Below are 23,884 nucleotides of genomic sequence, written 5' to 3'. Positions count from 1 at the left end.
TGTGTTGGTCTATACAGTATAATACAGTCCAGTGTGTTGGTCTATACAGTATAATACAGTCCAGTGTGTTGGTCTATACAGTATAATACAGTCCAGTGTGTTGGTCTATACAGTATAATACAGTCCAGTGTGTTGGTCTATACAGTATAATACAGTCCAGTGTGTTGGTCTATACAGTATAATACAGTCCAGTGTATTGGTCTATACAGTATAATACAGTCCAGTGTATTGGTCTATACAGTATAATACAGTCCAGTGTGTTGGTCTATACAGTATAATACAGTCCAGTGTGTTGGTCTATACAGTATAATACAGTCCAGTGTATTGGTCTATACAGTATAATACAGTCCAGTGTGTTGGTCTATACAGTATAATACAGTCCAGTGTATTGGTCTATACAGTATAATACAGTCCAGTGTGTTGGTCTATACAGTATAATACAGTCCAGTGTATTGGTCTATACAGTATAATACAGTCCAGTGTGTTGGTCTATACAGTATAATACAGTCCAGTGTGTTGGTCTATACAGTATAATACAGTCCAGGGTATTGGTCTATACAGTATAATACAGTCCAGTGTATTGGTCTATACAGTATAATACAGCCCAGTGTGTTGGTCTATACAGTATAATACAGTCCAGTGTATTGGTCTATACAGTATAATACAGTCCAGTGTGTTGGTCTATACAGTATAATACAGTCCAGTGTATTGGTCTATACAGTATAATACAGTCCAGTGTGTTGGTCTATACAGTATAATACAGTCCAGTGTGTTGGTCTATACAGTATAATACAGTCCAGTGTGTTGGTCTATACAGTATAATACAGTCCAGTGTGTTGGTCTATACAGTATAATACAGTCCAGTGTGTTGGTCTATACAGTATAATACAGTCCAGTGTGTTGGTCTATACAGTATAATACAGTCCAGTGTATTGGTCTATACAGTATAATACAGTCCAGTGTGTTGGTCTATACAGTATAATACAGTCCAGTGTATTGGTCTATACAGTATAATACAGTCCAGTGTGTTGGTCTATACAGTATAATACAGTCCAGTGTATTGGTCTATACAGTATAATACAGTCCAGTGTATTGGTCTATACAGTATAATACACCCCAGTGTATTGGTCTATACAGTATAATACAGTCCAGTGTATTGGCCTATACAGTATAATACAGTCCAGGGTGTTTTAACCTGAGGTGTTGTTCCTCTTCCTCCTCAGTGTATCCATAGAGACCTGGCAGCCAGGAACGTCCTGGTAACTGAAGAAAGCGTGATGAAGATCGCAGACTTCGGTCTGGCTAGAGATGTGCACAACATAGACTACTACAAGAAGACCACCAATGTGAGTTTAAGGTGCTATATCGGTTATGGAAAATACGGGGATTGGGGGTGTGGATGGATGTGGTATCTGTTCTGGATAAAACAGAATTTGGGGAATGTGGGTGGGCGGGATATATATTTTATGGGTAAGACAGTATTTGGGAGGCGTAGTGGGTTGGTAGGGTATATCTGTTCTGTGTGGCTGCTAGTTTAATCCGTTGTGCTGAGGTTATTGTTCTGTTGTCTGTGTGTTGTTGCAGGGTCGTCTGCCCGTGAAATGGATGGCACCAGAGGCTCTGTTCGACCGCGTCTACACGAACCAGAGTGATGTGTGAGTGGAGACAGCTGGCCGCGCAGCACGCCTCTGCTCTTTCCATGTAGATATGCAGGACAGGAATCTGTTTTGTAATATCATGACTTAGTCAATTAGCATCAAACCTAACGTCCTGTGTGTCAATATGGATTCATTAGCTTCCCTCGCTCTCCATCTCTCTCTCAATATGTTTCCCTCTCTCTCGCTCTCCCTCTGTCTCTATCTCTGTCTCTCTCTCGTATGGCTCTCTGCCTCTTCTACCTCCCTCTCTGTCTCTCTCTCTCTCTCTCTCCCTCTGTCTGTCCCTCTGTCTCCCTCTCTCTCTTTCTCCCGTCCTCTCCCTCCCTCCATCTTTTCCTCAGTATCCGTCTCTCTCTCTCTCCCTCGGTATCTGTAACTCTCAATCTCCCTTGTATCTCCCTCTCTCCCTGTCATCTGTGCTGTGTGATACTCCAGCTCCATTTTATCAGACCACCACATTCCATCCACTGTTTTTACTTTAATCGCTAAACGAGGCATCAGAGAGGTGTCACAGCCCTGTATTGTGTTGTAGCCATGTAATCCACCATCTCTTATAGAAGACACCCCTTTACATCTGAAAAATGTGCCGAAGTGGTTATGTTTGAAAAACCTCTTAGGTACAAGACTGTAAACTGATAACACTTGTAATGCCCCCTATCTTATGTTCAACCATTTTTCACACATCTTTCACCCCAGACTCATTCATACAAAATCTACATTTTCCATGACATACCTTGAGACCATTTAGTTTAGTCCCCAAGACATCGGATAATGATACTCACCATTTAGTCATTTAACTACCATTTAATCCTACAGTAAAACATACAAGATAAACATATCAAAACTGCTCTTTTTCAAGTGTTGAATAGAAACATTTGTAGATGGTAAATATAATTGATATATTAATATAGTATTTGACTATAACTTGACATGCACAATTTAAAATAATTTGTATTCAATGGCAGGTTGAGAGCACGTTTACGAAATGTCAGTCTTAGTTTCATTATCCTCATACAGTGCATTCGGAAAGTATTCAGACCCCTTGACTTTTTCCACATTTTGTTACGTTACAGCATTATTCTAAAATGGATTGAATAAAAAAATATATAATCATCAATATACACACAATACCCCATAATGACAAAGCAAAAACAGGTTTTTAGAAATGTTTGTTATTTAAATACGTTTTCAGACACATTTAATAATTAAACGATACAAATGAACAAACATGAGCCGGGTACAGAACGTGAGAGAAAACAATACTACCTGATGACTGATACTACTGAGGGCTAAATGAAGGGAGAGTAATCAGGACGATGATGAAGTCCAGGTGTGTGTAACGATGGTGAGCAGGTGTGCGCAATGATGGTTGCCAGGTGTGCGTAATGTGGGTTGCCAGGACCGATGGTTAGTAGTCCTATTTCCATTGATCATCCTTGAGATATTTCTACAACTTGATTGGAGTCCACCTGTGGTAAATGAAATTGATTGGACATGATTTTGAAAGGCACATGCCAGTCTATATAAGGTCCCACAGTTGACAGTTTATGTTAGAGCAAAAACCAAGCCATGAGGTCGAAGGAATTGTCTGTAGAGCTCAGAGACAGGATTGGGTCGAGGCACAGATATGGGGAAGGGTACCAAAAATATGTCTGCAGCATTGAAGGTCCCCAAGAACACAGTGGCCTCCGTCATTCTTAAATAGAAGCAGTTTTGAACCTCTAAGACTCTTCCTAAAGCTGGCCACCCGGCCAAACTGAGCAATCGGGGGAGAAGGGCCTTGGTTAGGGAGGTGACCAAGAACTTGATGGGCTCTCTGACAGAGCTCTAGAGTTCCTCTGTGAAGATGGGAGAACCTTCCAGAAGGACAACCATCTCTGCAGCACTCCACCAATCAGGCCTTTATGGTAGTGTGGCCAGACGGAAGCCACTCCTCAGTAAAAAGCACATGGCAGCCCGCTTGGAGTTTGCAAAAGGCACCTAAAGGACTCTGACCATGAGAAACAAAATTCTCTGGTCTGATGAAAACAAGATGGTACTCTTTGCCCTGAATGCCAAGCGTCACGTCTGGAGGAAACCTGGCACCATCCCTACGGTGAAGCATGGTGGTGGCAGCATCATACTGTGGGGATGTCTTTCTGCGGCAGGGACTGGGAGACTAGTCAGGATCGAGGGAAAGATGAACGGAGCAAAGAACAGAGAGATCTTTGATGAAAACCAGCCAAGACAACGCAGGAGTGGCTTTTGGACAAATCTCTGAATATCCTTGAGTGGCACAGCCAGAGCCCGGACCCGATTGAACATCTCTGGAGAGACCTGAAAATAGCTGTGCACCGATTGCTCCCCATCCAACCTGACAGAGCTTGAGACGATCTGCAGAGAAGAATGGGAGAAACTCCCCAAATACAGGTGTGTCAAGCTTGTAGCGTCATACCCAAGAAGACTCCAGGCTGTAATCGCTGCCAAAAGTCCTTCAGCAAAGTACTAGGGTCTGAATACTTACGTAAATTTGATTTTTTTGTTTTTTATTTTTTTTATACATTTGTAATAAACAATGTAAAACCTGTGGTGGGTATTGTGTGTAGATTGATAAGGGGAAAAAAGATTTAATCAATTTTAGAATAAGGCTGTAACGCAACAAAATGTGGAAAAAGTCAAGGGGTCTGAATACTTTCCGAATGCACCGTATGTGGGAGAAATGATCAGAAATAGGGGCGTTGTAAAGCAGTTGGCTAAATGATCAGAAATAGGGGCGTTGTAAAGCAGTTGGCTAAATGATCAGAAATAGGGACGTTGTAAAGCAGTTGGCTAAATTATCAGAAATAGGGGCGTTGTAAAGCAGTTGGCTAAATGATCAGAAATAGGGACGTTGTAAAGCAGTTGGCTAAATGATCAGAAATAGGGACGTTGTAAAGCAGTTGGCTAAATGATCAGAAATAGGGATGTTGTAAAGCAGTTGGCTAAATGATCAGAAATAGGGGCGTTGTAAAGCAGTTGGCTAAAGGATCAGAAATAGGGACGTTGTAAAGCAGTTGGCTAATTGATCAGAAATAGGGGCGTTGTAAAGCAGTTGGCTAAATGATCAGAAATAGGGACGTTGTAAAGCAGTTGGCTAAATGATCAGAAATAGGGACGTTGTAAAGCAGTTGGCTAAATGATCAGAAATAGGGACGTTGTAAAGCAGTTGGCTAAATGATCAGAAATAGGGACGTTGTAAAGCAGTTGGCTAAATGATCAGAAATAGGGACATTGTAAAGCAGTTGGCTAAATGATCAGAAATAGGGGCGTTGTAAAGCAGTTGGCTAAATGATCAGAAATAGGGGCGTTGTAAAGCAGTTGGCTAAATGATCAGAAATAGGGACGTTGTAAAGCAGTTGGCTAAATGATCAGAAATAGGGACGTTGTAAAGCAGTTGGCTAAATGATCAGAAATAGGGACGTTGTAAAGCAGTTGGCTAAATGATCAGAAATAGGGGCGTTGTAAAGCAGTTGGCTAAATGATCAGAAATAGGGACGTTGTAAAGCAGTTGGCTAAATGATCAGAAAAAGGGACGTTGTAAAGCAGTTGGCTAAATGATCAGAAATAGGGGCGTTGTAAAGCAGTTGGCTAAATGATCAGAAATAGGGGCGTTGTAAAGCAGTTGGCTAAATGATCAGAAATAGGGACGTTGTAAAGCAGTTGGCTAAATGATCAGAAATAGGGACGTTGTAAAGCAGTTGGCTAAATGATCAGAAATAGGGGCGTTGTAAAGCAGTTGGCTAAATGATCAGAAATAGGGACGTTGTAAAGCAGTTGGCTAAATGATCAGAAATAGGGACGTTGTAAAGCAGTTGGCTAAATGATCAGAAATAGGGACGTTGTAAAGCAGTTGGCTAAATGATCAGAAATAGGGATGTTGTAAAGCAGTTGGCTAAATGATCAGAAATAGGGGCGTTGTAAAGCAGTTGGCTAAATGATCAGAAATAGGGACGTTGTAAAGCAGTTGGCTAATTGATCAGAAATAGGGGCGTTGTAAAGCAGTTGGCTAAATGATCAGAAATAGGGACGTTGTAAAGCAGTTGGCTAAATGATCAGAAATAGGGACGTTGTAAAGCAGTTGGCTAAATGATCAGAAATAGGGACGTTGTAAAGCAGTTGGCTAAATGATCAGAAATAGGGACGTTGTAAAGCAGTTGGCTAAATGATCAGAAATAGGGACGTTGTAAAGCAGTTGGCTAAATGATCAGAAATAGGGGCGTTGTAAAGCAGTTGGCTAAATGATCAGAAATAGGGGCGTTGTAAAGCAGTTGGCTAAATGATCAGAAATAGGGACGTTGTAAAGCAGTTGGCTAAATGATCAGAAATAGGGACGTTGTAAAGCAGTTGGCTAAATGATCAGAAATAGGGACGTTGTAAAGCAGTTGGCTAAATGATCAGAAATAGGGGCGTTGTAAAGCAGTTGGCTAAATGATCAGAAATAGGGACGTTGTAAAGCAGTTGGCTAAATGATCAGAAAAAGGGACGTTGTAAAGCAGTTGGCTAAATGATCAGAAATAGGGGCGTTGTAAAGCAGTTGGCTAAATGATCAGAAATAGGGGCGTTGTAAAGCAGTTGGCTAAATGATCAGAAATAGGGACGTTGTAAAGCAGTTGGCTAAATGATCAGAAATAAGGACGTTGTAAAGCAGTTGGCTAAATGATCAGAAATAGGGACGTTGTAAAGCAGTTGGCTAAATGATCAGAAATAGGGACGTTGTAAAGCAGTTGGCTACTGTAAAAATATAGCACAGTGTTTCTGCAACATTATACAAGATCACCTTTTCTACAGGACTTTCTACGTCAACTGATACGTATCGCCTGTTTTTCTAGCAGTGCATTGCACACTACACTAATTCCAAGTGGCAGCACATACTGACTCTTTCCACTTTGTCCTATTGAAGCACACTGGCTGATGGAGAATGACGTAGTATGTGAAGACTTTCATTCCAAAACGATATATATCAATTTACAGAAATGTTGGTAAATAAGCTTCTAGTGTTTAAAGAAAGATCGATGTTGTGTCACATTTTAAATGCTTAGGAGTAATTATTGACTCTAGCCTTTCTTTCAAAATACAAAGTATATGGAGCAGTCCAAACCAACCTGGTAATTCCAGATTGATCAGAAACCAAACTAAACTGTATATGCTCTCAATGATTTTGTCCCATCTCTCGTACTGTATCACAACCTGGTCACAAACTAGTATCACAGCAACGAAACCACTCCAAAAGCTTTAGAAACAAACTCTGAAAGTGCTATTACCAATATCATTAAGAAATACAACCTGCTGAGCTTTGACAGCTTCGTATGCCTTGCCAACACCACCTCTATGCTGTTTAAGTTCACACTTTCCCCACCACCTCTTAAACAGTGTTTTACATATTATAAGGACAGTACAAGAAGATGGCACAGGAAGAAATGGCAGCCGTTTTACGGGCGACTAACCTATTGTGCTATTATGTGGGGTTTTTTCGCGTTATTTGTAACTTAATTTGTACATAATGTTTCTGCCACAGTATCTTACGGCAAAAAAGAGCTTCTGGGTATCAGGACAGCGATCACTCACCTCGGATTAGACAACAACAAAAATGATTCAATAAGCAGGACGCACAGGATGTACTTCAGACACCCGACAAGGCCGAAATTCCCGTCATTGGCAGGAGAAAGAGACGCAGGTATAGAGGACACAGGGCGGGGTGTCTCGTAAGGATCCACCGACGGCGAGTGGGAAATCTGCCCTTACCATCAATATTACTTGCCAACATACAAACATTGGACAAATAATTAGACGAGGTACAATCACGAAAATCCTACCAACGGGACATCAAAAACTGTAACATCTTATGTTTCACCGAATTGTGGCTGAATGACGACATGGAAAAGATTCAGCTGGCGGGATACACGCTGCACTGGCTAGACAGAACAGCACACTCTGGTAAGAAGAGGGGGGGTTGTCTGTGTATATTTGTAAACAGCCTCTAGATTTTGCTCGCCTGAAAAAAAAAAAATGAAAATAGATGAAAACTCTCTTGGCAAATAGTGTGGTCTACAGCTTATCATGAATAAGCTGTAGACCACACTATTTGCCAAGAGAGTTTTCATCTATTTTTTTCGAGGCTGTTAATTTACCACCACAGACGGACGCTGGCACTAAGACCGCACTGAGTCAGCTGTATAAGGAAATAAGCAGACGGGAAACCGCTCCCCCAGAGACGGCGCTCCTAGTGGGCGGGGACTTTAATGCAGGGAAACTTAAATCAGTTTTACCTCATTTCTATCAGCATGTTAAATGCGCAACTCAGAGGGGAAAACAATTCTAGATCCCCTTTACTCCACACACAGAGACGCGTACAAAGCTCTCCCTCACCCTCCATTTGGCAAATCTGACCATGATTATATCCTCCTGATTCCTGCTTACAATCAAAATTAAAGCAGGAAGCACCAGTAACTCAGTATATAAAAAAGTGGTCAAAGATGCTAAACTACAGGACTGTTTTGCTATCACAGACTGGAACATGTTCCGGGATTCTTCCGATGGCATTGAGGAGTACAGCACATCAGTCACTGGCTTTATCAATAAGTGCATCGAGGACGTCATCCCCACAGTGACTGTACGTACATAACCCAACCAGAAGCCATGGATTACAGGCAACATTCGCACTGAGCTAAAGGTTAGAGCTGCCGCTTTCAAGGTGCTGGACTCTCACCAGAAGCTTATAAGAAATCCTGCTATGTCCTCAGACGGACCATCAAACAGGCAAAGCGCCAATACAGGACTAAGATTGAATCATACTACACCGGCTCCAACTCTCGTCGGATGTGGCAGGGCCTGCAAACTATTACAGACTACAAAGAGAAGCACAGCCGCGAGCTGCCCAGTGACACGAGTCTACCAGACGAGCTAAATCACTTCAATGCTCGCTTCGAGGCAAGCAACCCTGAGGCATGCATGAGAGCATCAGCTGTTCCGGACAGTTGTGTGATCACGCTCTCTGTAGCCGACGTGAGTAAGACCTTTAAACAGGCCAGGACTTACCAGGACGTGTGCTCCGGGTATATGCTGACAAATTGGCAGGTGTCTTCACTGACATTTTCAACATGTCCCTGACTGAATCTGTAATACCAACATGCTTCAAGCAGACCACCATAGTCCCTGTGCCCAAGAGCACTAAGGTAACCTGCCTAAATGACTACAGACCAGTAGCACTCACGTCCGTAGCCATGAAGTGCTTTGAAAGGCTGGTAATGGCTCACATTAACACCATTATCCCAGAAACCCTAGACCCACTCCAATTTGCATACCGCTCAAACAGATCCACAGATGATGCAATCTCTATTGCACTCCACACTGCCCTTTCCCACCTGGACATACACCTATGTGAGAATGCTATTCATTGACTACAGCTCAGCGTTCAACACCATAGTACCCTCAAAGCTCATCACTAAGCGAAGGATCCTGTGACTAAACACCTCCCTCTGCAACTGGGTCCTGGACTTCCTGACGGGCCGGCCCCAGGTGGTAAGGGTAGGTAGCAACACATCTGCCACGCTGATCCTCAACACTGGAGCCCCTCAGGGGTGTGTGCTCAGTCCCCTCCTGTACTCCCTGTTCACCCACGACTGCATGGCTAGGCACGACTCCAACACCATCATTAAGTTTGCAGACGACACAACAGTGGTAGGCCTGATCACCGACAAGACAGCCTATAGGGAGGTCAGATACCTTGCCTGGCTGGTGCAGGAATAACAACCCATCCCTCAACGTAATCAAGACAAAGGAGATGATTGTGGACTACAGGAAAAGGAGGACCGAGCACGCCCCCATTCTCATCGACGGGGCTGTAGTGAAGCAGGTTGAGAGCTTCAAGTTCCTTGATGTCCACATCACCAACAAACTAGAATGGTCCAAACACACCAAGACAGTCGTGAAGAGGGCACGACAAAACCTATTCCCCCTCAGGAGACTGAAAAGATTACGGCATGGGTCCTCAGATCTTCACAAGGTTATACCGCAGTAACATCGAGAGCATCCTGACTGGTTGCATCACTGCCTGGTACGGCAACTGCTCGGCCTCCGACCGCAAGGCACTACAGAGGGTAGTGAGTACGGCCCAGTACATCACTGGGGCTAAGCTGCCTGCCATCCAGGACCACTCTCTCCAGGTGGTGTCAGAGGAAGGCCCTAAGAATTGTCAAAGACCCCAGCCACCCCAGTCATAGACTGTTCTCTATGCTACCGCATGGCAAGCGGTACTGGAACGCCAAGCCTAGGACCAAAAGGCTTCTAAACAGCTTTTACCCCCAAGCCATAAGACTCCAGCTTTTACCCCCCCCCCCCCCCCCCCCCCCACCCCGCCAGCCCATCTTTTACTCTGCTGCTATTCTCTGTTCATCATCTATGCATAGTCACTTTAACTATACATTCACGTACATATTACCTCAATTAGCCTGGCTAACCGGTGCCCCTGCACATATATATACAGTATATATATATGTCTGTGTATATATACAAAAGTATAGGGACACCCCTTCAAATTAGTGGATTTGTCAATTTCAGCCACACACGTTGCTGACATGTGTAAAATTGAGCACACAGCCATACAATCTCCATAGACAAACATTGGCAGTAGAATGGCCTTACCGAAGAGCTCAGTGACTTTCAAACAAGTCAGTTCGTCAGATTTATGCCCTGCTAGAACTGCCCAGGTCAACTTTAAGTGCTGTTATTGTGAAGTGGCAATGTCTAGGAGCAACAACTGCTCAGCCGTGAAGTGGTAGGCCAACCAAAACATCCTGTGGCGTTCTGCATTAGCATTGAATAGCCCCCGTGATATGCAACTTTTCAGGGAAGTTGGGAACCAATATACACAGGCAGTTAGGAGAGCTAAGGCTACCTTTTTCAAAAATAAATTTGCATCCTGTAGCACAAACTCAAAAAAGTTCTGTGACACTGTAAAGTCCATGGAGAATAAGAGCACCTCCTCCCAGCTGCCCACTGCACTGAGGCTAGCTGGCCATGCTTTCCACCTGGCTACCCCTACCCCGATTAACAGTCCTTCACCCACCACAGCAACTCGCCCAAGCCTCCCCCATTTCTCCTTCACCCAAATCCAGATAGCTGATGTTCTGAAAGAGCTGCAAAATCTGGACCCCTACAAATCAGCCGGGCTAGACAATCTGGACCTTCTCTTTCTAAAATTATCTGCTGAAATTGTTGCAACCCTTATTACTAGCCTGTTCAACCTCTCTTTCGTATCGTCTGAGATTCCCAAAGATTGGAAAGCTGCCACGGTCACGGCCCCTCTTCAAAGGGTGAGACACTCTAGACCCAAACTGCGACAGAACTATATCTATCCTACCATGCCTTTCTAAGGTCTTCGAAAGCTAAGTTAACAAACAGATAACCGACCATTTTCAATCCCACCGTGCCTTCTCCGCTATGCATTCTGGTTTCAGAGCTGGTCATGCTCAAGGTCCTAAACGATATCATAACCGCCATCGATAAGAGACATTACTGTGCAGCCGTATTCATCAACCTGGTCAAGGCTTTTGACTCTGTCAATCACCACATTCTTATCGGCAGACTCAACAGCCTTGGTTTCTCAAATGACTGCCTCGTCTGGTTCACCAACTACTTGACAGAGTTCAGTGTGTCAAATCGGAGGGCCTGTTGTCCGGGCCTCTGGCAGTCTCTATGGGGGTGCCACAGGGTTCAATTCTCGGGCCGACTCTCTTCTCTGTATACATCAATGATGTCGCTCTTGCTGCTGGTGATTCTCTGATACACCTCTACGCAGACGACACCGTTCTGTATACCTCTGGCCCTTCTTTGGACACTGTGTTAACTAACCGCCAGACGAGCTTCAATGCCATACAACTCTCCTTCCGTGGCTTCCAACTGCTCTTAAATGCAGGTAAAACTAAATGCATGCTCTTCAATCGATCGCTGCCCGCACCTGTCCGCCCGTCCAGCATCACCACTCTGGACGGTTTTGACTTAGAATATGTGGACAACTACAAATACCTAGGTGTCTGGTTAGACTGTAAACTCTCCTTCCAGACTCACATAAAGCATCTCCAATCCAAAATGAAATCTAGAATCGGCTTCCTATTTCGCAACAAAGCATCCTTCACTCAATCTGCCAAACATACCCTCATAAAACTGACCATCCTACCGATCCTCGACTTCGGCGATGTCATTTACAAAATAGCCTCCAACACTCTACTCAACAAATTGGATGCAGTCTATCACAGTGCCATCCGTTTTGTCATCAAAGCCCCATATACTACCCACCACTGCGACCTGTACGCACTCGTTGTCTGGCCCTCGCTTCATACTCGCCGCCAAACCCACTGGCTCCAGGTCATCTACAAGTCTCTGCTAGGTAATGTCCCGCCTTGTCTCAGCTCACTGGTCACCATAGCAGCACCCACCCGTAGCACGCGCTCCATTAGGTAAAGCTCACTGGTCACCCCCAAAGCCAATTATTCCTTTGGTCGCCTTTCCTTCCAGTTCTCTGCTGCCAATGACTGGAACGACCTGCAAAAATCACTGAAGCTGGAGACTCATATTTCCCTCAGTATCTTTAAGCACCAGCTGTCAGAGCAGCTCACAGATCACTGCACCTGTACATAGCCCATCTGTAAATTGCCCATCCAACTACCTCATCCCCATACTGTATTTATTTCTTTATCTTGCTCCTTTGCACCCCAGTATCTCTACTTGCGCTTTCATCTTCTGCACATCTACCATTCCAGTGTTGAATTGGTATATTGTAATTACTTTGCCACCATGGCCTATTTATTTATTTTCCTCCCTTATCCTCATTCTCACACAAAAAAAACATCAACAAAAAACAAGCTCATAGAATGTGGACCGCCAAGTGCTGAATCACGTAGCACGTAAAAACCATTTGTACTTGGTTGCACCACACTACGAAGTTCCAAACTGCCTCTCGAAGAAAGAGTTCCAAACTGCCTTTGTAAGCAACGTAATAACTGTTTGTCGGAAGCTTCATGAAATGGGTTTCCATGGTCGAGCAGCCGCACACAAGCCTAAGATCACCATGCACAATGCCAAGTGTCGGCTGGAGTGGTGTTAAAGCTCGCAGTCATTGGACTCTGGCTGTGAGTGATGAATCAGGCTTCACCATCCGGTAGTCCGACAGAAGAATCTGGGTTTGCCAGGAGACCGCTACCTGCCCCGATGCATAGTGCCAACTGTAAAGTAACAACAGTAACAATAACAATAACGAGGTTTTATACAGGGGGTACCAGTACCGAGTCAATACAGGTTAGTTGAGGTCATTTGTACATGTAGGTAGGGGTAAAGATACTCCTGCGTTGTCTTGGCTGTGTGGTTAGGGTCGCTATCCTGTTGGACAGTGAACCTTCGCCCCACTCCGAGGTCCTGAGTGCTTTGGAGCAGGTTTTTATCAAGGATATCTCTGTACTTTGCTCCGTTCATCCTTCCCTCGATCCTGACTAGTCTCCCAGTCTGCCACCATCATGCTTCCCCGTAGGAATGGTGCCAGGTTTCCTCCAGACGTGACGCTTGGCATTCATGCCAAAGAGTTCAATCTTGGTTTCATCACACAAAAGAATATTGTTTCTCATTGTCTGAGAGTCTTTAGGTACCTTTTGGCAAACTCCAAGTGGGCTGTCGTGTGCCTTTTACTGGGGAGTGCCTTCAGTCTGGCCACACTACCATAAAGGCCTGATTGGTGGAGTGCTGCAGAGATGGTTATCCTTCTGGAAGGTTCTCCCATCTCCACAGAGGAACTCTGGAGCTCTGTCAGAGTGACCATCAGGTTCTTGGTCACCTCCATGACTAAAAGCCCTTCTCCCCCGATTGCTCAGTTTGGCCGGGCGGCCAGCTCTAGGAAGAGTCTAGGTGGTTCCAAACTTCTTCCATTTAAGAATGATAGAGCCCACTGTGTTCTTGGGGACCTTCAATACTGCAGACATTTGTTGGTACCCTTCCCCAGATCTGTGCATTGACGCAATCCTGCCTTGGAGCTCTTTGCACAATTCCTTCGACCTCATAGCTTGGTTTCTGCTCTGACATGCACTGCCAACTGTGGGACCTTATATAGACAGGTGTGTGCCTTTCCAAATCATGACCAAACAATTGAATTTACCACAGGTGAACTCCAATCAAGTTGTAGAAACATCTCAAGGATGATCAATGGAAACAGGATGCACCTGAACTCAATTTTGAGTCTCATAGCAAAGGGTCTGAATACTTATGTAAATAAGGCTGTAACGCAATGTTCAAAAGGAAAATGCTATTGCAACCTCTTTGCAATAAGGAATTGAGACCAAAAGCTGAGGAGGATGAGGAGGAGGGGTAGGAGGAGGGGGAGGAGGAGGTGGAGGCTGAACAATAGATCTCTGGGTTAATAGACTGTCCCCTCAACTTATAACTTTTATTCTGAGCGAAGAAGAGTAACCAGACACATATCAGACTTTCTAAGAGCAGTGGAACTGGAAAAAATTTACAACTGTACTGTGTTCCTAACCTTTGACCTATGTTCCCTCTCTCCAGGTGGTCCTATGGGGTACTGCTCTGGGAGATCTTTACCCTGGGAGGGTCCCCGTACCCCGGCATCCCTGTAGAGGAGCTGTTCAAACTGCTAAAGGAAGGCCACCGCATGGACAAGCCTGCCAACTGCACACATGAACAGTACGTAATGTTGAAACACTAATCCCACCAAAGTGTCCGATTTCAAATAGGCTTTTCAGCGAAGCACCACAAACGATTATGTTAGGTCACCGCAAAATCACAGACAAACAGTAATTTTTCAAGCCAAAGACAGGAGTCACAAAAAGCAGAAATAGAGATAAAATTATTCACTAACCTTTGATGATCTTCATCAGATGACACTCATAGGACTTCATGTTACACAATACATATATGTTTTGTTAGATAAAGTTCATATTTATGTCCAAAAACCTCAGTTTACATTGGCGCCATGTTCAGAAATGCCTCCAAAATATCCGGAGAAATTGCAGAGAGCCACGTCAAATAACATAAATACTCATCATAAACTTTGATGAAAGATACATGTTTTACATAGAATTAAAGATACACTTGTTCTTAGTGCAACCGCTGTGTCAGATTTCAAAAAGCTTTACGCCAAAAGCACAATAATCTGAGAACAGCGTTCAGCCACAAAAGCAAGCCATACAGTTACCCGCCAAATTGTGTAGTCAACAAAACTCATAAAAAGCATTATAAATCTTCACTTACCTTTGCTGATCTTCGTCGGAATGCACTCCCAGGACTCCCATTTCCACAAGAAATGTTTGTTTTGTTCGGTAATGTCCATCATTTATGTCCAAATAGCTATTTTTGTTAGCGTGTTTGGTAAACAAATCCAACGTCAGGAAGCGCGTTCACTAAAAGCTGATGAAATGTCCAAAAGTTCCGTAACAGTCAGTAGAAACATGTCAAACGATGTATTGAATCAATCTTTAGAATGTTTTTAACATAAATCTTGAATAACGTTCCAACCGGAACATTGACTTCAGATGAGCGATGGAACAGAGCTCCCTCTCATGTGAACGCGCATGGTCAGGTCATGGCAGATCTGACTAATTCCCCTCTCATTCGGCCCCCCTTCACAGCAGAGGCATCAGACAAGGTTCTACAGACTGTTGACATCTAGTGGAAGCCGTAGGAAGTGCAAACTCATCCATATCTCGCTGTGAATTCAATAGGATCTTGGTTGAAAATCGACCAGCCTCAGAATTCCCACTTCCTGTTTGGATTTTTTCTCAGGTTTTTGCCTGCCATATGAGTTCTGTTATACTCACAGACATCATTCAAACAGTTTTAGAGACTTCAGAGTGTTTTCTATTCAATATGAATAATAATATGCATATATTAGCAACTGGGACTGAGGAGCAGGCAGTTTACTATGGGCACCTCTGTGCACCTTTCATCCAAGCTACTCAATACTGCCCCTGCAGCCATAAGAAGTTAATGCATGGTGTCTGTATGAAGATGTCAGTTGGATGGTATGTAATACACACTATCATATAGACATGGATCATGAAGGAGTGTTGAATTGTAACTGTTGTGTCTCTGTAGGTACAGTGCTGTGAAAAAGTATTTGCCCCCTTCCTGATTTCTTATTTTTTTGCACATTTGTCACACTTAAATTTTACATTTACATTTAAGTCATTTAGCAGACGCTCTTATCCAGAGCGACTTACAAGTACATACATTCATACTTTTTTTTTGTACTGGTCCCCCGTGGGAATCGAACCCACAACCCTGGCGTTGCAAGCGCCATGCTCTACCAACTGAGCCACACGGGACAGTTGTGTTGATCTGAACTAAATGTTTCAGATCATCAAACTAATTTTAATATTACACAAAGATAACCCAAGTAAACACTAAATGCAGTTTTTAAGTGATAGCTTTTTCACCTTAATAACAAAAATTATCCGAACCTTCATGGCCCAATGTGACAAAGTAATTGCCCCCCCTTGTTAACCTCTCTTGGGTAGGGGGCGTCCGGATGAAAAAGCGGGCCCAAAGTAAACTGCCTGTTACTCAGGCCCAGAAGCTAGGATATGCATATAATTGGTTGGATAGATTTGGATAGAAAACACTCTAAAGTTTCTAAAACTGTTAAAATTATGTCTGTGAGTATAACATAACTGATATGGCAGGCGACAAACAATCCCCCCCAAAAAAGTTCAGCCTACCACTATTTTCAATGACCATCACTTTTATTATAAGGCCAAGTCCTCACAGAATGCAGTTCCTAGGGCTTCCACTAGATGTCAAAGGTCTTTAGAAAGAGTTTTGGCCTGGTTTTTGGAAAAATGAGCCAGAAATTGTAGTTTTTCTAGGTGACTCCCATTTTGGCTGTAGTATTTCCAAGCGTGTGGAAGAGAGCGCGTTCTTTTGTATTTTTATCTGGTAAAGACAATAACGATTCTCCGTCTTAAATTTTATAGTTTATTTACGTATTAGGCTACCTAAGGTTTGATTATAAATGTTGTTTCACTTGTTTGGAAAAGTTTATTAGTAACGTTTGGGATTCATTTTGTATGCATTTTGATGGAGGGAAACTGGGTGGATTATTGACTGAAGCGCGCCAGCTAAACTGAGTTTTTATGGATATAAAGAAGGACATTATCGACCAAAAGGACCATTTGTGAGGGAACAGGGACCTTTGGAGTACCAACAGAAGAAGATCATCAAAGGTAAGGCATTTTTTATATCGCTATTTCTGACTTTCGTGTCGCACCTGCCTGGTTGAAATATGTTTTTCATGTGTTTGTATGCGGGGCGCTGTCCTCAGATAATCGCATGGTTTGCTTTCACCGTAAAGCCTTTTTGAAATCTGACACAACTGCTGGATTAACAAGAAGTTAAGCTTTATTTTGATGTATTACACTTGTGATTTTATGAAAGTTAAATATTTATAATACTGTAGTTTGAATTTCGCGCTCTGCAATTTCACCGGATGTTGGCCAGGTGGGACGACAACCAGCCCTGATTACTGCCAGACCTGTTGAATCAAGAAATCACTTAAATAGAACCTGTCTGACAAAGTGAAGTAGGCCAAAAGATCTCAAAAAGCAAGACATCATGCCGCGATCCAAAGAAATTCAGGAACAGATGAGAAACAAAGTAATTGACATCTATCGGTCTGGAAAGGGTTACAAAGCCATTTGTAAAGCTTTGGGACTCCAGTGAACCACGGTGAGAGCCATTATCCACAAATGGAGAAAATTTGGAACAGTGGTGAACCTTCCCAGGAGTGGCCGGCCTACCAAAATTACCCCAAGAGCGCAGCGACGACTCATCCAAGAGGTCACAAAAGAACCCACAACAACATCTAAAGAACTGCAGGCCTCACTTGCCTCAGTTAACTTCTCTGCGCTACGGATCCCTTTAGCGGGATCATTTTCCTAAACAACCACTGAATTACAGGGCGCAAAATATTACAAAAAATATTTATAATCATGCAATCACAAGTGAAATATACCAAAACACAGCTTAGCTTGTTGTTAATCCACCTATCGTGTCAGATTTTGAAAATATGCTTTGCAGCGACAGCAATCCAAGCTTTTGTGAGTGTATCAATCAATGCTAGAACAGCTAGCACCAAATTAGCATGGTCACGAAAGTCAGAAAAGCAATAAAATTAATCGCTTACCTTTGATAATCTTCGGATGTTTGCACTCACGAGACTCCCAGTTACACAATAAATGTTCTTTTTGTTCGATAAATATTACTTTTATAACAAAAAAACGCCATTTGGGTTGCGCGTTATTTTCAGAAAACCACAGCCACGTTCCGTTCGATGAAAATTCCAAAAAGTATCTGTAATGTTCGTAGAAACATGTTAAATGTTTTTTATAATCAATCCTCAGGTTGTTTTAAACAAACATAATCGATAATATTTAGACCGTAACCTATTCAATAAAAGAGAGAAAGAAAATGGAGAGTTTTGAAAAATCTCGCTCATTTCTCAAAATAAAAGCCTGAAACTATGTCTAAAGCCTGATACCCCTTTAAATGGAAGAAAGACGGGCAAGGAAACACAGATAAAAAAATAAAAAATCACTTCCGGGTTAGATTTCCTCAGGTTTTCGCCTGCAGAATCAGTTTTGTTATACTCACAGACAATATTTTGACAGTTTTGGAAACTTTGGAGTATTTTCTATCCTAATCTGTAAATGATATGCATATTCTACGATCTGGACCTGAGAAGTAATCCGTTTACCTTGGGAACGTTATTTAATTGATTTTGGGAAAATATTCTGTGGACTGACGAGACAAAATGTAAACGTTTTGGAAGGTGTGCGTCCCGTTACATCGTAAAAGTAACACAGCATTTCAGAAAAGAACATCATACCAACAACAGTCAAATATGGTGGTGGTAGTGTGATGGTCTAGGGCTGCTTTGCTGCTTCAGGACCTGGACGACTTGCTGTGATTGATGGAACCATGAATTCTGCTCTTTACCAAAACATCCTGAAGGAGAATGTCCGGCCATCAGTTCGTGACCTCAAGCTGAAGCGCACTTGGGTTCTGCAGCAGGACAATGATCCAAAACACACCAGCAAGTCCACCTCTGAATGGCTTAATTTTTTTTTTAAATGACGGTTTGTGGCGTGACCCTAAAAAGGCGGTTTATGCTCAAAAACACTCCAATGTGGCTGAATTAAAACAATTCTGCAAAGAATAATGGGCTAATATTCCTCCACAGTGATGTGAAAGACTCATTGCCAGTTATCGCAAATGCTTGATTGCAGTTGTTGCTGGTGAGGGTGGCACAACCAGTTATTAGGTTTAGGGGGCAATTACTTTTCCACATAGGGCCATGAAGGTTCGGATAGCTTTTTTCCCTTAAAACCTCTTTGGGCTATGTGGGACGCTAGCGCCCCATCTCGACAACATCCGGTGAAATTGCAGAGCCCGAAATTCAAAATACAAAAATGTTAATATTAAACATTCATGAAAATACAAGTGTCATACATCGTTTAAAAGCTTACGTTCTTGTTAATCCAGCCGCTTTGTCAAATTTCTAAACGGCTTCACGGCGAAAGCATACCATGCGATTATCTGAGGACAGAGCCCCGCATACACCAGTATTATTAACATTTTCCAAACCAGCAGAGGCGTCACAAAAGTCAGAAATAGCAATAAAAGAAATCACTTACCTTTGTAGATCTTCCTCTGTTTGCAATCCCAAGGGCCCCAGCTACACAACAAATGGTTGTTTGTTTGATAAAAGTCCTTCTTTATATCCCAAAAAAGTCAGTTTAGTTGGTGCATTTGATTCAGTAATCCACCCGTTCCAGTCGTTCAACATGCAGACAAAGGAATCCCAAAAGTTACCAATAAACTTCGTCCAAACAAGTCAAACAACTTTTCTAATCAATCCACAGGTACCCTAATATGTAAATAAATGATCCAATTTAAGACGGAATGTAGTATGTTCAATACCGGAGATAAATAACGAAGTGCGCGCCCTCATCCACGCGCGCCACAAGACTACAGTCCAAAATGAGAGCCACCTTGAAAAACTACAATTACTAACTCTTCTTTTCTTTAAACAAGCCTGAAACCCTTTCTAAAGACTGTTAACATCTAGTGGAAGCCATGGGAACTGCAATCTGGGAGGTATTCCTTTTAATATCCCATAAACAAGCATTTGAATGGGCTGTGACCTCAAAAAAAAGAAATTCCGGATGGCTTCTCCTCGGGTTTTCGCCTGCCATATCAGTTATGTTATACTCACAGACACATTTTAACAGTTTTAGAAACTTCAGAGTGTTTTCCATCCAATGCTACCAATTATATGCATATCCTAGCTTCTGGGCCTGAGTAACAGGCAGTTTACTTTGAGTACGTCAGTCATCCGTTATTAATAAATAAAATCATCCCTTAAAAACTGCATTTTGTGTTTACTTGAGTTATCTTTGTGTAATATTTAAATTTGTTTGATGATCTGAAATATTTAAGTGTGACAAATGTGCAAAAAAAATAAGAAATCAGGAAGGGGGCAAATACTTTTTCACAGCACTGTATATGATCATGAGGGAGTGTTGTATTGTGGCTCCCGAGTGGCGCAGTGGTCTAAGGCACTGCATCTCAGTGCTAGAGGCATCACTACAGACACCTGGTTTGAATCCAGGCTGTATCACAACCGGCCGTGATTGGGAGTACCATAGGGCGGCGCACAATTGGCCCGGGTTTGGCCGGTGTAGGCCGTCATTGTAAATAAGAATTTGTTCTTCACTGACTTGCCTAGCTAAATCCAAAATAAAATATTGTAACTGTTGTGTGTCTCTGTAGATATATGATCATGAGGGAGTGCTGGCACGCTGTTCCATCTCAGAGGCCTACCTTCAGGCAGCTGGTGGAAGACCATGACAGGGTTCTATCCATGACCTCCACAGACGTAAGTCACAACTATTACTGTAACGCTAACCCTGATTACTGTAACGCTAAACCCTGATTACTGTAACACTAAACCCTGATTACTGTAACCCTAAACCCTGATTACTGTAACGCTAAACCCTGATTACTGTAACACTAAACCCTGATTACTGTAACGCTAAACCCTGATTACTGTAACACTAAACCCTGATTACTGTGACACTAAACCCTGATTACTGTAACGCTAAACCCTGATTACTGTAACACTAAACCCTGATTACTGTAACGCTAAACCCTGATTACTGTAACACTAAACCCTGATTACTGTGACACTAAACCCTGATTACTGTGACACTAAACCCTGATTACTGTGACACTAAACCCTGATTACTGTAACACTAAACCCTGATTACTGTAACACTAAACCCTGATTACTGTAACACTAAACCCTGATTACTGTAACGCTAAACCCTGATTACTGTAACGCTAAACCCTGATTACTGTAACGCTAAACCCTGATTACTGTAACGCTAAACCCTGATTACTGTAACGCTAAACCTGATTACTGTAACGCTAAACCCTGATTACTGTAACGCTAAACCCTGATTACTGTAACGCTAAACCCTGATTACTGTAACGCTAAACCCTGATTACTGTAACACTAAACCTGATTACTGTAACACTAAACCTGATTACTGTAACACTAAACCCTGATTACTGTAACGCTAAACCCTGATTACTGTAACGCTAAACCCTGATTACTGTAACGCTAAACCCTGATTACTGTAACGCTAAACCTGATTACTGTAACACTAAACCTGATTACTGTAACACTAAACCCTGATTACTGTAACGCTAAACCCTGATTACTGTAACGCTAAACCCTGATTACTGTAACACTAAACCCTGATTACTGTAACACTAAACCCTGATTACTGTAACGCTAAACCCAAATTACTGTAACGCTAACCCTGATTACTGTAACACTAAACCCTGATTACTGTAACACTAAACCCTGATTACTGTAACGCTAAACCCTGATTACTGTAACACTAAACCCTGATTACTGTAACACTAAACCCTGATTACTGTAACGCTAAACCCAAATTACTGTAACCCTAACCCAAGATGAATGTCTTGGACTTTCTTTGACCTTCCTTAGGGGTCTCTCAGTTTACTTTCTTGGAATCGCAGATAACTTTTTGGACCCCAGTGTCCAAATAACCCTTTTGAACCTTAGTGGGTAAATAACCCTCTTTGACCCCAGTGTCCAAATAACCCTGTGTTGGTTCCTTCAGGAATACCTGGACCTGTCTGTATTATAGCTGTGTGTTGTGTTGGTTCCTTCAGGAATACCTGGACCTGTCTGTATTATAGCTGTGTGTTGTGTTGGTTCCTTCAGGAATACCTGGACCTGTCTGTTCCTTTTGAGCAGTACTCACCAGCCTGCCAGGACTCCAGCAGTACTTGTTCCTCAGGAGACGACTCAGTGTTCGCCCACGACCCCCTCCCAGACGAACTGCTTCCCCAAACTGATCCAGGGGAATGAAGCCTGTCTCCCAAACCCTGTCAAACTACTGCAGACCGATGGGGTGATCATGACATAGATCACCCCGTGACATCTTTGAACCTCCTCCAGATATGGAAACAGAACAGCGCAGGCACTACTTCCACAGTGCTTCAGATATGTTTGTGTTCCTACTCTTGATAGAAATTAAATGCTGTACAAACTGACACGTTTTTAAAAGACTCTTTGCATTGAAGGATGGATTTGATTTTTCCTTCTTCAAAATGAAAATTTATATTTTTGTACTTGGCCAGTCTTTAGTTATTGACAATCCAATGGGTCACACCATTCCCAGTCAGCCCCTTCAGTCAACTCCTTCAGCAGGAGATAAATATAGATGGGGAGGTTTCTATGTATCTTTATAAAGGTGTTATTGTAAATATATAAACTCAAATGTATCATATTGTTGCCTTGTACAATTTCCTAAAATATTGTTTTTGAGTCAAAGCATTGCAATCTAAAATACACTGTCATGATTATATAATCATTTAAAGTGATACAAAATGTCTATTTTAATAATTAACGTGTATATTTGTAAAGATATTTATAGACGTAACATGTGCTTCATCTAGTTTAGAATTTTAGTACTGTAAGCAAATATTTTTTATTTCTTTTTCTGTAACTTATTTGACAACAGAACAACATTATTTTCACAACTGGCAGATTTTATTTCTCTCGTTTTTTATCCATCTTTTTTTCATTTACAGTAAAAAAAAATTATAAGAATGTATGAAAGATTTAAAGCAATTTTAATGAGCAGAGCAGGACAAGGACATTTAAATCTAGGATGTGAAACATTGAGTGTTAACTTGGTTACCTTGGTTGCAAAGTTGACTTTTGCAACATCAAGCAACAAGTAACTATTCCTGGGAAAGAAGAAGAAGAAGAAGCTGAGTCTCTAAACTCACTAGAGAGGATTTTAGTAAAATGTTTGCTAAAAGTCACATTTATTTTAGTACATTTTACATTTTAAGTATATTTTACCATGCTAGTTTACCATGCTATTTCTAGAAGTAGTTACCATGCTAGTTTCCCATGCTAGTTCTAGAAGTAGTTACAATGCTAGTTTCCCATGCTAGTTCTAGATGTAGTTACCATGCTAGTTTCCCATGCTAGTTCTAGAAGTAGTTGCCATGCTAGTTTCCCATGCTAGTTCTAGAAGAAGTTACCATGCTAGTTTCCCATGCTAGTTTTAGAAGTAGTTTCCATGCTAGTTTCCAATGCTAGTTATAGAAGTAGTTACCATGCTAGTTCTAGAAGTAGTTACCATGCTAGTTTCCCATGCTAGTTCTAGAAGTAGTTACCATGCTAGTTTCCAATGCTAGTTATAGAAGTAGTTACCATGCTAGTTTCCCATGCTAGTTCTAGAAGTAGCTGCCATGCTAGTTTTAGAAGTAGTTACCATGCTAGTTTCCCATGCTAGTTCTAGAAGTAGTTACCATGCTAGTTTCCAATGCTAGTTATAGAAGTAGTTACTATGCTAGTTTCCCATGCTAGTTCTAGAAGTAGCTGCCATGCTAGTTTTAGAAGTAGTTACCATGCTAGTTTCCCATGCTAGTTCTAGAAGTAGTTACCATGCTAGTTTCCCATGCTAGTTCTAGAAGTAGTTACCATGCTAGTTTCCCATGCTAGTTCGAGAAGTAGCTACCATGCTAGTTTTAGAAGTAGTTACTATGCTAGTTTCCCTTGCTAGTTCTAGAAGTAGTTACCATGCTAGTTTCCCATGCTA

At 42.2% G+C, this 23,884-nt stretch overlaps 1 protein-coding gene across 1 annotated transcript; it reads left to right on the top strand.

The window, feature by feature from the left end:
- Nucleotides 1-1,223: 1,223 nt before the first annotated feature.
- Nucleotides 1,224-22,137, top strand: LOC120043085 (fibroblast growth factor receptor 3-like; the record flags this gene model as incomplete). Its single annotated transcript, XM_038987810.1, has 5 exons — nt 1,224-1,346; nt 1,585-1,655; nt 14,223-14,360; nt 20,505-20,610; nt 21,991-22,137. Coding segments are annotated over 5 exons (585 nt in total), but the record flags the coding sequence as incomplete, so codon positions are not given.
- Nucleotides 22,138-23,884: the final 1,747 nt, after the last annotated feature.

Source organism: Salvelinus namaycush, unplaced genomic scaffold (assembly GCF_016432855.1).
Source record: "Salvelinus namaycush isolate Seneca unplaced genomic scaffold, SaNama_1.0 Scaffold86, whole genome shotgun sequence".
Lineage (NCBI taxonomy): Eukaryota > Metazoa > Chordata > Actinopteri > Salmoniformes > Salmonidae > Salvelinus > Salvelinus namaycush.
Note: the sequence above shows the minus strand (reverse complement) of the source record. Positions and strands in the feature narration are given on the sequence as shown.